Source organism: Mustela nigripes, chromosome 1 (genome assembly GCF_022355385.1).
Source record: "Mustela nigripes isolate SB6536 chromosome 1, MUSNIG.SB6536, whole genome shotgun sequence".
NCBI classification, from domain to species: Eukaryota; Metazoa; Chordata; class Mammalia; order Carnivora; family Mustelidae; genus Mustela; species Mustela nigripes.
In genome coordinates this window covers 119,859,222-119,872,964 of record NC_081557.1, presented here as the reverse complement: position 1 = coordinate 119,872,964, position 13,743 = coordinate 119,859,222, and the positions used below count along the sequence as shown (strand labels likewise).

Genomic DNA, 13,743 nt, shown 5'->3' with positions numbered 1-13,743 from the left:
TTTCCTGCTGAGCCCAAGCGCAGCCTGATTCCTTCCGTGAAAGCACTGCAGGAAGCTGCTCCCACTTGACTGGAGTTGATAGGTGAGTGGAAACCTACTCCCATCCTTAGGTTATTTTTTTACCACTGACACTTCGAGAGACTGCTGGGAAAGCCTAACCTTGCAAAAATCACCGGACGAACAGCAGAGTGGCGTGAGCTGCAGAGGCTGTGGGAGATCTGGAGCCCTCACCAGAAAGATTCTGTCTCCCTCTGTCCCACTGGCCTTGGGGCCGCAGGCCTGCCTCAGCAAAATAATGAACACCACTCGCAGGGGATTGGCGGAGGGGGAGCACATGAACACCAAAGTGTCTTGAATTAGAAAGGGCCCTTCAGAAAGGACTGAATCCGTGGAGGGCTGAATTCCCTTCCAAATTATTTGCCCTTTTTTCTGTTGTTTTAATAAATAAAATTTTCCGATGAAGATACAGCATTTCCTAAGAGAATGAACACACAGTGGGAGAAAATAGATTTGCTATTCATAAGATGAGAAGTGCTGTTCATCTGTGGGAGATCATAAGAGACTATTTTCTCCCCAGCTTAGCATTAGTCTTTTCACGCTGATATCATGAATCAGAATGAAATGTAAAACTGAGAATTAAGCAAACACTTGGAATAAGGAGATTGTTCTGTTTATAGAAATCGCCTTTGCCTAGCAGTGGGCTATTAAAGCAACAGACTACATTAGCAGTCAAGCACCTAAAAGTTTAGCAATCATATGATTAACAAGTTGAAAATAGAAAAGTGGAACAAGGAAAATATAGAGGGAGAAGACAGTGACCTATATTACAGCTAATTATCAAAACAGGAACGTTAAAATGAGAAACCCACGGGTGTGGACTCAACAGTTACAGCATCGGGGCCACCCCCCTACACGTGGGGCTGCCACCAGTGAAGGTGTCCCTCTGTCCCCGGCCCACCCCCCACCCGTCTGACTCACCTCCAGAGCTCCGGTGGTCCCAGCGTCCGCCAAGGCACATTGCACCATGATTCGGGGCACGGGCTGAGGAAACAAGTGAACAGGCAGGCGTGAGGGACTGAGAGAAGCAGAACAGAGATAACTAGAGGTTTTCACTGAACAGACTGGAAAGCCCGTCAGGAGGACCTAGTTGAAATAAACTTTCACAACTTTTGGGAATTCTGGTAAGTCACTTCCAAGTAGGCATGCCAAGGGCTAGTGGTGCTGCACTACACAGGGAAATGTAAGCAGTAAGGACACAGCAAGCAGCTGGCAACACCAGAAATGTGCCAGAACAGTAACATACAGGGCATGTTTACACACTCACAGGCTCTCTCTCCTCTCACATACTGCACGTGTTCATCAAGGGCTGTTCTGGAAGCTAGAGACAAAGGGTTGGAACAGGAAAGATCAGGACGAAGGCTTCAGGCAGGAGGCAGAACACAAACCAAGCCTTGACGGGCAGGGAGAACTGGTGCCCTAGCAGGACCGGAGAGTGTCGTCACAGGAAGTGAGGAGTGAGGAAGCCGGTCTGGCTAGAGCCCACCTCTGGGGCATAGCCCAGAGAAGGACAGATATATGGAGGGAGGATTTGGTATCCCAATCAGGTAAGGATGAGGACCACCAGAGATGAAGAAAGCAGGGGCTTGAGAAGATGGATCTGGTAGTAGAAGGCAAAGGGACTGGAGAAATACTTCAAGACTAAGGTAGGCAGATCACTGATGAGACTCCAGCAACTGAACAGATGAGAGGGGATAAGAGCCTGAATTAATGGCTGTGTGAGCAATAGCACAAGAAAGGACATCATTACTTATGGACAAGCAGTTCAAGGAATGTTAAAAAGAAAAAAAAAAAAAAAAAGAGCACCAGGTTAAGAAAGAGAGAGGTCAGAAGAAGAAGCTGGTAAGTGCAAAAGAGAAGAAATCAGACATTCTTTTAGCAGCTGCTGGGTTTACAATGGCGTTGGGATACAGAAACTGACAGGATTTTCTTGAAGAAACTACAAATCTACCACTTCTGCCTTTATTCCATCAACCAGCCTCTGGCCCCTTCTCTGGTCTCCCTGTTCCAGGACCAGAGTCTGGACCTTGCCTCAGAATGCCCAGCTCCCAGAGGATTCTGCCAGCACAGCCTCACAGGAGGCAGCAAAATTTGGTGTCGTGGTTCATTTCCATGCAGTAGGAGTGTCTTTTCTCTTGTTGGATCCAAAAGGAAAAGTAGCTGACCGCTCATCTCTTACCTAATCTAAATTGTGTAGAGAGGCAGATTTCTTGTCTTTCCCTTTCCTTTCTTCTGACCCTAGGTACTTCAGGGCCTCCCAGTTCCCACGATGGCTTCTACGCCATCAGGATGCTTTAGACTGTCTGCAGGCACCAAGGCTGGACAGCCGAAGTCCGGCTTCCTACTGAGCAGCCCAAACTCTTACTGAAGGGACAAAAGCCTATGTGGAATAGGACTGTGCACTTAGAAGGTTAGCCTGAGTTCACAGCACCAAATAACTGCGTTTTGGCAAAGGGCACCACTATAACCAGTTACACCTTGCAACTGTCTTTGGGAGAAAAGAGCAAGAAGTGATTAACTCTGCTGAATTAGGGAGCGGCAGTGGGATTTGAGAAAAGACACAGAGGCCAGGCGATTAAGTACGACATGATAGGAGATATGGGTAAACAGATGGGAAGACCTAGGGATAAACTAAAGGAATGTTACTTTTTATCCTGCAAACACTGGGGAGTCACTGGGGGCTTAGGGCCAGGGACAGCCACGATCAATGGCAGGTTTAAGGAAGACAATGTGAGAGGCCAACGGAAGAGGATGAGGGAGGACACTTGGGGGGCTGGGGCAAGGCCACTGGATGAGATGAGGGCCTGAACCACAGGCCTTCCAGCCTCTCCCGGGATGCCTGGAGCAGTAAGTAGGTCCCCTCAACTCGCGTGACACATCGCTTCTCCCCTCTCTCACACCACCTGTGGGAATCTCCATTCCTCCACTCTACTGGCAGCTCGGTAGACAAGTGACAGAGTTATTTTCAAGCAAGTATCTCACTCTACCTTATAGTCCTTGAATACAGGGGCTGCTGTCTTTTTTAATATATGATTTTATTTTGACATCTTAATTTTATTTTTTCATGTTCTAAGATTCATTGTTTATGCACCACACCCAGTGCTCCATACAATACGTGCCCTCCTTAATACCCACCACCATGCTCACCCAGCCCCCCACACCCTTCCCCTCCAAAACCCTTAGCTTGTTTCTCAGAATCCACAGTCTCTCATCATCTTTCTTTTTGTATTTACTTTCTCCCATAGTATCTAAAGTCCCCTACAAATGGAAAGGTGTTCCTTTACTCCTTCGTAAAGGCAGAAAAAAAGTCTCTTAAGCTCAAACTCCAAAATACTTACATTCTTGAGTTAGATCGTCTCTAAAACAGACCAGATTGGGGTGAAACATTCCACTTTAAAGCATAAACACATAAAATCCCACCAAGAGTGGAATGTAACCACCTAAAAAGGAGCCTCTTCTAAGATGAGAGGACTCTTGCCCTCCTGAACAGAGCACGGAAACATAACCTAACACTTTCCCCCAGGACTCAGGAGAATTAGAAAACTCCAGTCAATGCTTAAAAAAAAAAATATCTGCTGCCATGAGTGAAGGGATAGGCTTGTGACACTGTGGCATCAGTGAATCCATGGGCTTCCAGGCTCCCAGAGCCCCACATCATGGTTCTGGGCCATCACACTAAGACCTCAGGTCTCCCTCACAGGTTTCCCTGCACCACCAGTCGCTCTCAATGGCCCACCCCGAGCCCACCACTCAGAGGAAGGGGGAATCAGGACACTGACTGATGACATATACCTGAAATGGCTAAACCCAGTGTCGCAAAGAAAAGGGGACTGGGTCTGAATGGGTTCTGAGCAAAGTCAGGTACTCACAGCACACCTCCTTCTCTGGCTCCCACGCTAGAAGCTCTGGGCGGCTCCCTCCGTGCGAACAGGTGGTGGCAGCTGCCAAAGGCCAGCTCTGGCCAAGTGAGCCTCAGGTGGCTACTTCTCCAACCAAGGACTCTGAAAGGTGCAGGCTAAAGGGGGCAGGGTACTGGCATACAAGACCAGCTCTGTATTGATTTTTACTGAAACTAGGTGACAAGCACACAGGGATTCACTGTCGTCGTCTCTCTACTTTGATGTATTTTAGATTTTTCCATAACGCTGTCCTACATGAAGGAAATAACCGGGACTCTGATTCACTGTACAAATTCAGTTCAACAAAGACTTAGGTCTCCCAGCGTACAAGGCATTGCAACAGGTGCTGGGAAGAACGCAAGGATCACAATGTCACAGGCTTTGCTCTCAGCAGACCAGCAAGGACATGTATGCAAATAACCAAAACATCAAGGAAAACGAAAGATACTAGAATGAAAGCTTCAAACGCAAAGAAGATTCAGAGGAAGGGATGATAAATGAAACAGGCCTAGAATATCCTCCCGGGGATGATCTGACTTTGAGACAGGCCTTGAAGACTGAGCAGCCTTTCCCAGGGCAGAGGGATACTTCCAACATGAAGAACGACAAGGCAAAGGCATGCTCCTCTTTGTGCCTGATGTGTTCCCTCTACAGCCACCTCTGCCCCCAGAAAAGCTACTCAATCTGCCAGGACATCTCGGGGAAGAAAGAATAATCTAGAGTGACCTGCACGGGGCAGAGGGAAGCAGGTTAGGGCCATGTGCAGGAGGTCTTGGGAGCTTATGGTTGATTTTCACCCGCAGTCCAGCTATGAAAGGTAAATGAATGACTGGTGCTAAGAGCTATGCTTGGAGAAGATTAACCCTTAAATAGGGATACGAAACTTGGAGAGATCAATGAAGAAGTTGCATCATGGGTTTGCTGGAGAGCTACTGAGAGCCTGAACTTGGATGGAAAGAGGAAAAGGAAGTGAAAAGTTAGAGCTATGAGGTAGACTACGGAACACCTGGAAACAACTGGCTGGGGAGGCGGTAGAAACAGTCGAAGATGATGCCCAGGAAGGATGGATGACAGGAAGAAGGGTCATGGTGGTGTTAGCAGAACCCATGTCCATGCACATGTGCGCCTGTGTGTGGGCCCATGTGCAAGGGTGCGGGGACCCAGCCTTGTATGTTGGGCAATGGCCTGTGATGAATTCAGGAGCTTCATTAAGGATACCAAAAATACCTACAAAGTGTACTGAAATCTCAAGTGTGCCATTTGTCCTTCACACCTAAGAGCTCAAATTGCCAAATGTGTATTGTTTGCATTTTAATGCTCTTTTACACATCCCTGGTGCAGGCAGTTGCCTCCTATTCCAGGAGCTCAAAACATTTCAGATCATAAGTTCATTAATCCTTACGACACATCTGGCAACTATTAATAAAAATGACTGCGAAGTCTTTTGCAGCTATAAATATTAAGGAGAAGTCCCAAGAGGCAAGTGGATAGAAGTATAATTATCTACATCTCGCACTACAGACACCAAGGCTCGCAGACATTCACCCAGTGGTTACATGCATTCAGGCTGCCCAGTGAGCCAGTCACAGAGATGAAAAAGGACCGACCCCCAAGCACCAGCTGAACGTGCAGTCGCGCTGTCCACTGAGCATCACTGAAGCTTAGCAGATGAGTGGGTTCCAAGCAAGAGAGCTACTCAAAAGTATTTAAGGGAAAAGATGAGGGTCACATCTTTATCATAACCCACCATTTTTTAACTCTGGTTTTCACATGCCACATGAATGAAGAAATCAGGGCAGATCAGCTCAGAATTTCAACCAGGCATCTGAGTTACTGGGGGACCCCTCTGCCTCAAAGCATAGAGTTTTAACACCTTGGCAACATGTAAAGACCCTCACCTCCCTGTGAGGCTGCACTCGTGCCTCGCTTGTGATGCTAACCCCACTCTGAACTGACCACACTGCTTGTCTGGAGCCTTCCTCGAGCCCTTCCTTTTCCCTAGGGAGTCGGGGCTACCTGGTAAGCACCAGTGCGCATCAGTCTCAGCTCAGGCACGACCTCCTCTTCCCGAAAATGCCTTCACCACGCCAGTCCCAGACATACACATATTACGGCATCTGTAATGTCACCCTATTTAGCTCTCTGAAGGGTAGGGATTATGGCTCATTCATCTCTGTATTCCCGTACAGAAAAGAGTAACTTCATGTTTGTTCATGTTGAATAAATGCATACGTAAATGAACAAGCTAATTACTTAAGTGACATGACAAAGGCCAAATTTTCCATTTACAGAGATTTTAGAAAAAGAACAGACATTCTTGGGACACCTGGGTGTCTTAGTTGGTTAAGTGTCTGCCTTCAGCTCAGGTCATGACCCTGGGATCCTGGGATGGAGTCCGGTATCAGGCTCCTTGCTCAGAGCGGGGAGCCTGCTCCTTCCTCTGCCTGCCACGCCCCCTGCTTGTGTTTCCCAACCCCCTCTCTCTTTCTCTCCCTCTCCCTCTCTGGCAAATAAATAAATGAAATCTTAAAATAAAAAATAAAAGAATAGACATTCTGAAATTTGGGCACTGGGGTGGGTAGAAGGGAGAATATTTTAAAGCAAAAAATCATCACTGCAGTCCAAAACACTGAATTTTCTGATGCATTCTTTCTTGTTTGAAAAATGAATGTTTCCTAATAATCACCCCTTACACTGAGTTTGATATACCCTCAAATGTCATCTTCCAATAGTTCCTAAGCAAGTATGATCCTCAAGATTTTTTTTTTAAAGTAATCTCTACACCCAATGTGGGGCTCAAACTTACAACCCCGAGATCAAGAGTCACACATTCTATCAACTGAGACAGCTAGGCAGTACCCCCTTTCTTAAAAATTCTAACCAAGCACAAGAATATGAGATGTACGATTTACCTTTGCTATAAATAACCAGTAGACAACCTTTGGTTTTCATGCTGCTGAAGTGAGAAAAATATAATAAAACCAATCTGACGGAGCGCATATAAACAAAATACTTTCTAATCTCCAAATATGTACTGATAAAAGTAATAAACAATGGACAGGGCCACCTGGGTGGCTCAGCCAGTTCAGCGTCTGCCTCCGGCTCAAGTCATGATCCCGGGGTCCTGGGATTGAGCCCCACATCAGGCTCTCTGCTCGGCAAGAAGTCTGATTTTCCCTCCCCACCCCCCTACTTGTATTCCCTCTCTCACTCTCTCTGTCAAACAAATAAATAAATCTTAAAAAAAAAAAGTAATAAACAATGGACAAAACCATACATGTACAATTACCTAAAGATCAAGACTCAGCAATAACTTAATATAAACATACTTTCTAAAGATTATGTTAATCAGAGGTAGAGTGGTTGGGCTGCAAGAGGGGGATTGTGATGTCACAGGAAGAAAGCTGAAGGAAGCACCCACGCTGGTCCAAAGACAGACACGTCAGCCGTCAGCAGGATCTGGTTCCCGCAGGTGGTCCCCATTCACGGAGCAGTCTCAGGATTTACACTCTGGCTTTCCAGGGTGATCTGGTGAAGCAGCACTTTTGTCCACCTGCCTGGCAATTATATGTCTTATTTTAAATGAGTAACTCAGCATGCTACCCAACCCATCAGTCGTTTGTTCGTGTAGACCTGATCACCTCAGGGGCTGCACATCTGGAAGGTGGTAATCCAGCCCACATGCATTCGCTAAGCAAAGCCATCCAGAGAGGATGACAAGTGGCCACCAGCTGGTCCCTACCAGACACACTTTTACACTACCTGGCACATGCCCCTTTTGATCGGTGACATCAAAGTATCAATGCAGGCATGGGAAGGTGACAATTTTTCTGCCCAATATTACAATGCTTCATGAGGTTTTTATATACACTTGAATAGATTCTTTTGGTTTTATCCTCTTCAAATCTACCCTCCAAACTGCAGTCACAAGAGCTTTCTAAAACACACACACCAAAAAAAAACAGTCAATGATTCTTCATTGCCCATAGATAATTTTTCTTAAAATATTTTATTTATTGAGATAGAAAGAGGTCAAGCAGGGGAAGAAGCAGAAGAAGAGTACAGTGTGATGGGAAGCAGACTTTCCACCAAGCAAGAAGCCCAACCTGGGCTAAGGCCCAGGACCCCAAGATTGTGACCCACCTGAAGTCAGATGCTCAACCCAGTGAGCCACCCAGGTACCCCCACAGATAATTATTTTTAGAAAGGAATGGGCAATAAATAAAATACATACAGGTCCTACTCAGTGTATTTCCATGTCTTGACAAGTCCCTCCTTCAAATACTTTAGATTCATTCATTCTATATATATAACCACTGGTAATATTTTTTTAAAGATTTTATTTATTTATTTGACAGAGATCACAAGTAGGCAGAGAGGCAGGCAGAGAGAGAGGAGGAGGCAGGCTCCCTGCTGAGCAGAGAGCCCAATGTGGGGCTGGATCCCAGGACCCTGGGAACATGACCTGAGCTGAAGGCAGAGGCTTTAACCCACTGAGCCTCCCAGGTGCCCCCACTGGTAATATTTTTGATCGGATCCAGTGAAATCTCTTAATATCACAACTGTTCATTCAACTTTACTTCTTGAATGTTCATCATGCCATTCAGTATGCTCTGTAACCTTAGATGAGGTGCTTTATCTATCTGAATCTCATTTTCCTCAATGTCAGAGTATCTAGAGTCACCCTCTAACTCTGTGCTGTCCAATGTGGTGGCCACCAGCCCCACGTAGCTACTTAGCACTCAAAATGAAGCTAGTGCGACTGAGGAAGTAAATTTTTAATTTTACTTAATTTTACTGAATAATATGTAAATTTAAAAATTAAAGTGCCTTTAATATGTTTGGAACACCTTGGGCAGAGGGATCTATTTTTTTTCAACTGCCAAAGGCAGATCAAGGATTTCTGACAAAAATTTAGCATCCGAACTGAAATGTGCTAGAAATATAAACTACACACCTGATTTCAAGAATTTCACAGGGGGCTCAGTGGGTTAAGCCTCTGCCTTCAGCTCAGGTCATGATCTCAGGGTCCTGGGATCGAGCCCCGCATCAGGCTCTCTGCTCAGTGGGGTGCCTGCTTCCCCCTTTCTCTCTCTGCCTGCCTCTCTGCCTACCTGTGATCTCTGTCTGTCAAATAAATAAATAAAATCTTAAAAAAAAATAAGAATTTCACAGGAAAAAAAAAGAAGGAAATAACTCAGTAATTTTTTGATTACAGATTGAAATGATAACATTATGACTATATTAAGTAAACTGTATTACTAAAATCAATTTGACCTATTTCACTTTTTTTAAATGTGCCTACCAGAAACTTTAAAACATTGCGTATAACTCACAAATTTCTATTGGACGGCACTGATCTAACTCAGCACCACTGTTGAGCTAATGCATATAAAATGCCTGGCACACAGTAAGCACTCAGCACATTTGTAAAATAGCATGCTCTTCCCCATCACTGGAGCCATTGGTGTCTTCCAAGATATTTCTAGCTTGGTTTACTATAAAAGCCCAACTTAAATAATCAACAATTATATCTGATATAAAATATACATTGAAAGATTCTCCTTGTATTTATCAGCCCCAAATCCATTCAAGGATATGGCTTTCCTTTGGCCATTTTCTATGGCCATTTTCTTTCAAATGAAGAACCTAATTATTAAAAAACCTGAAAGGCCTATTTCTTCAATCAATAAGTAAACTATCTAATCAGTGGATAAAAGTGAATAAGACCATCAAAACAGATTAATTTCACTATGTTATTTATATATATATATAAATATATATAAATATATTATATATTATTATATAATTAATTAATATAGTAGATATATTATATTATAAATAAATATAAATGTATTTATATTTCTGGAGTTCTCAGAAAAGATACAGTTTATTTTTATAGAATCTAGTTTACTTTTTAAACTTCCACATGATAATTGTTAACAGCTACTTAAATATTTATGTGAAAAAATTTATGGAGTGCCTGGGTGGCTCAGTTGGTTAAGTGTCTGCCTTCAGCTCAGGTCACGATCCTGGGATCCTGGGATGGAGCCCTACATCAGGTTCCCTGCTTGGTGGGGAGTCTGCTTCTTCCTCTTCCTCTGATCTTCCCTTCCACCACACTCATGCCCTCTCTACCCCTTGCTTGCTCCTTCCCAAGTAAATTAATAAAATCTTTTTAAAAAAAAAACCTTATTTATTTTTATGTTATTTTATTATTTTCTTTAAAGATTATTTATTTATTTATTTGACAGAGAGAGATCACAGTAGGAGAGAGGAAGGGAAGAGATCACAGAGAGAGAGGAAGGGAAGCAGGCCCCCTGCTGAGCAGAGAGCCCGATGTGGGACTCCATCCCAGGACCCTGAGATCATGACCTGAGCCGAAGGCAGTGGCTTAACCCACTGAGCCACCCAGGCGCCCTATGTTATTTTATTTTTAATATTTTATTTACTTATTCGAAAGTGGAGGGAGAGAAAAGCAGACTCCCCATGGAGCAGGAAGCCCAACTCTGGGTTCGATCCCAGGACCTTGAGATCATGACCTAAGCCAAAGGGAGATGCTTAACAGACTGAGCCACCCAGCTGCCCCCAAAAAACTTAACATTTTTTTTAAAGGCTATAATTTCACTTCATTCAAAGTAATAGTTATTAGTTTTTCAAATATCTATGAAATACAAAGTATATTTACTTAAAAGCCAGAATATTTGCTAATCTTAAAAATTTTAGGGGTACCTGAGTGACTCAATGCAAGCCTTGGTTTTGGCTCGGGTCATGATCTCAGGGTCCTGAGATTGAGCCCCATGTCAGGCTCAGTGCTGAGCATGAGGTCTGCTTGGGAGTCTCTCTCTCTCCCTCTCGCCGCTCACCCCCAACCTGTGCATTCTTTCTTAAAAGAACTTTTTTTTTTTTTTTTTTAAATAAGGCCTGGGATGCCTGGTGACTCAGTTGGTTAAGCATCTGCCTTTGGCTCAGGTCATGATCCCAGGGTCCTGGGATTGAGCCCTGCATCAGGCTCCCTGCTCAGCGGGAAGGCTGCTTTCTCCCTCTCCCTCTGTCTGCTGCTCCCACTGCTTGTGCTCTCTCTTTCTGTCACATAGATGGATAAAATCTTTAAAAATAAATAAAATAAAATAGGGCCTAGATCTAGACTGTTACCTGTTTGGTATACCAGGTAAGCTAAGAATGGTTTTTGCATTTTCAAAATACTAAAAGAATACCTTGTGACATGAAAAAATTCTATGAAATTCAAATTTGGGGGTTATAAATTTAAAATTTTCTTAAAACATATCCATACTCATTTACTATTAAGTATTGTCTATGGTTAGTTTTGACAGGCCTGCAAAGCCTAGAATAATACTATATGGCACTTAACAAAAACAGTTTGGCCAATATCTCATCTACAGCCTCAAACAAAAGCATACAATGACATTTTCTGAAAAAAATGACCAGCAGACTAAGGTCTCTTCAATCAACTTCTGCACTGCCTCAGAAAGTCTCATTTTTGTTATTTTTCAGATCAAGACCATACCTTATTGTGAAGAGAACCTTGTCAATCAGTATCTGTCAACACAGTATCCATACATTTCTGGGACAAAGAGAGATGGCAAAACATGATTTTGGAAAACTAACAGTAGTAAAAGTACCTAAGAATTCATCCTAAAACAAATGAATGGAAATCATGTGCCTTGAATTGAAAAAAAAATTTTTTTAAGTCTGTACTCCAGAAAGCCTGTGCAAATTTGCCTTTGTTAACTCAGGAACAAGTGAATGTAGCATAACATATCCAAATATATTTATTACGTGTGCTCCTTACTAAATTACAGGGGGGAAATGGTCATATCCATACTCTTTAAGGAACCCAAACATTAACACTGAAGGCTGGAAGACAAGACATAAACCCTTTTTTCTTATTTTGTTAGTTATGGTGACGAATCCTTGGTGATGAGGACACAAGGATAAGCATTTATATGCTTCGTTTTATCAAGGGAGTCCAAGTCTGAGCAGCCCTACAACAGAATCTTGTGCACAAGGGAAGAACTAGTAGTTGGTGTGTTTTTTCTCCATTTTATAATACGGAAGGATCGCTGGCATGAAAGATGGAATCACCGACTACACAGGCATCTTTTCAATCAGCATTTGAGATGTGCAAGGTGCTGCTCTCTCCCCTCAAGGCTTTGTCCTTCCTCCACGGTGGAAGCAGTATTGAAAATGGAGAAAAATATCCCTGTGGTTGACAAGACAATCCCAAGCAAAGTGCAGGACACTAAAGAGGGACAGCCGTACAACAAAGATAAGCCAGACATATGACTGTGCTTTCGATGGCGGAAATTAAATCTGAGTATTAACTCTTTAATTCTCCAGATAACCAAAGACACCATCTGGAGTCCCAAAGTTTAAAGTACATAAATAGCTTCATCTGAACACAAACTTCTAGATACATGGAAAAAGCTATTATGCCAAATTAACTCAATCTAACTAATTAGAGAGCAGGAAGTTCTTTCAATTATTTTATGTGCTGTCTGAGAAACACACTTGAATATGAGTACAGATTTCATTAATTGCAGTTCATTATTTTCCAGATTAGTTACTAAACTTGCATCAGAAGGTCAAAGACAGCAATTTTGTCAGCTGCCACCTCTTTCAGTGCAGTATCTTTGCATTTCTGGAATTCAGAAATTGATTACAAACAAAAACAAATCTCCATAAAAATGAGAAACATAAATCTTTATGAATATGTTCAAACCAAAACATTTTGTAAAATATAAGAATCTTTGTTTTTAAATCTTAAGAATAAACTGCTAACTTCTACCCTACAAGGAAAGATCCACAGAGATCTTTCCAAATATTGAAATAGAATGCCAAAAAATAACAGCAGCTTGATCTGAAAACCTGCTGACTCCAAAGAACAAGTTAATAAACATTCATCACTTCGTTAGAGTCTCACCATGGTTAGATGTTTGTATCTCTCCATGAGGGAGGGTATCGAACACTCTTGTTTGAAAATGTCAAGGACACACTGATTAAAAGTACTTTTTTGAGAATAATCCTTCCCTCATTACACAACTTCTGCCTCTCTTCTATCTAACAGTGAAAACATAGCAATGAGTGCTAGGAATAGGACCTATCCCAGGACTATTTTTACATTTTCAAAATCTTATTTTTTAAAAACAGAAGTGACAGAAATACCAGTGTTTTGTTTTGCTTTTAAGAGAGCACCCTGTATCTCTAAATCATCCTACTTATTCACAGCTGCTACCATTCTCTTTGTTAATTTCATCTCTGTCATTCTACACGCCTTCCACCCCCTGCCGTAGCCAGCCGCCCTTACACGGTTCTCCCCGCCTTGGTGCTACCATCCCTTGAATGCTTATACAGTCAGCTCTCTTAGTCATTGTTTGGTTGGCTATAAATAACTCCTCTAATCCTTCCTCATAAATCATTTCTGACGTTACCCCCTGAAATAAATCCAATGGGTCAATGGATTTCCCGTAGAAACATATCCAGAACCAAGTGCAGTAATCTAAGTGTGGTCTAGTGACGCCAAGGGCGGTGTTCAGCAAGTCCGTGGGGGTTTCTTCGTTATTGTGACTATTTCACAGAAGGACCTTAGGCCTCCAAACTGAACTGAGACAGAAATATAAAAGAGGAAGAAGTTTTAATATCATTCATCATAGTTTGGTGGGAAATGGAGAGAAACAGCTTTACAAATGATAAAAAGATTAAGTTGGGGGCAGAGTAGAAAGAAAAGAATGTGCTATCATTCATGGTCTATTTGGTTATCATGTAC

At 42.9% G+C, this 13,743-nt stretch overlaps 1 protein-coding gene across 2 annotated transcripts in view; it reads right to left on the bottom strand.

The window, feature by feature from the left end:
* Positions 1-13,743, bottom strand: part of KIF13B (kinesin family member 13B) — a 198,080-nt gene that overhangs the window by 6,797 nt on the left and 177,540 nt on the right. For both annotated transcript variants that reach the window (XM_059372373.1, XM_059372380.1), the window contains one exon: positions 979-1,041. In XM_059372373.1, the coding sequence (XP_059228356.1) occupies positions 979-1,041 (63 nt within the window). The remainder of the gene's footprint in view (positions 1-978; positions 1,042-13,743) is intronic.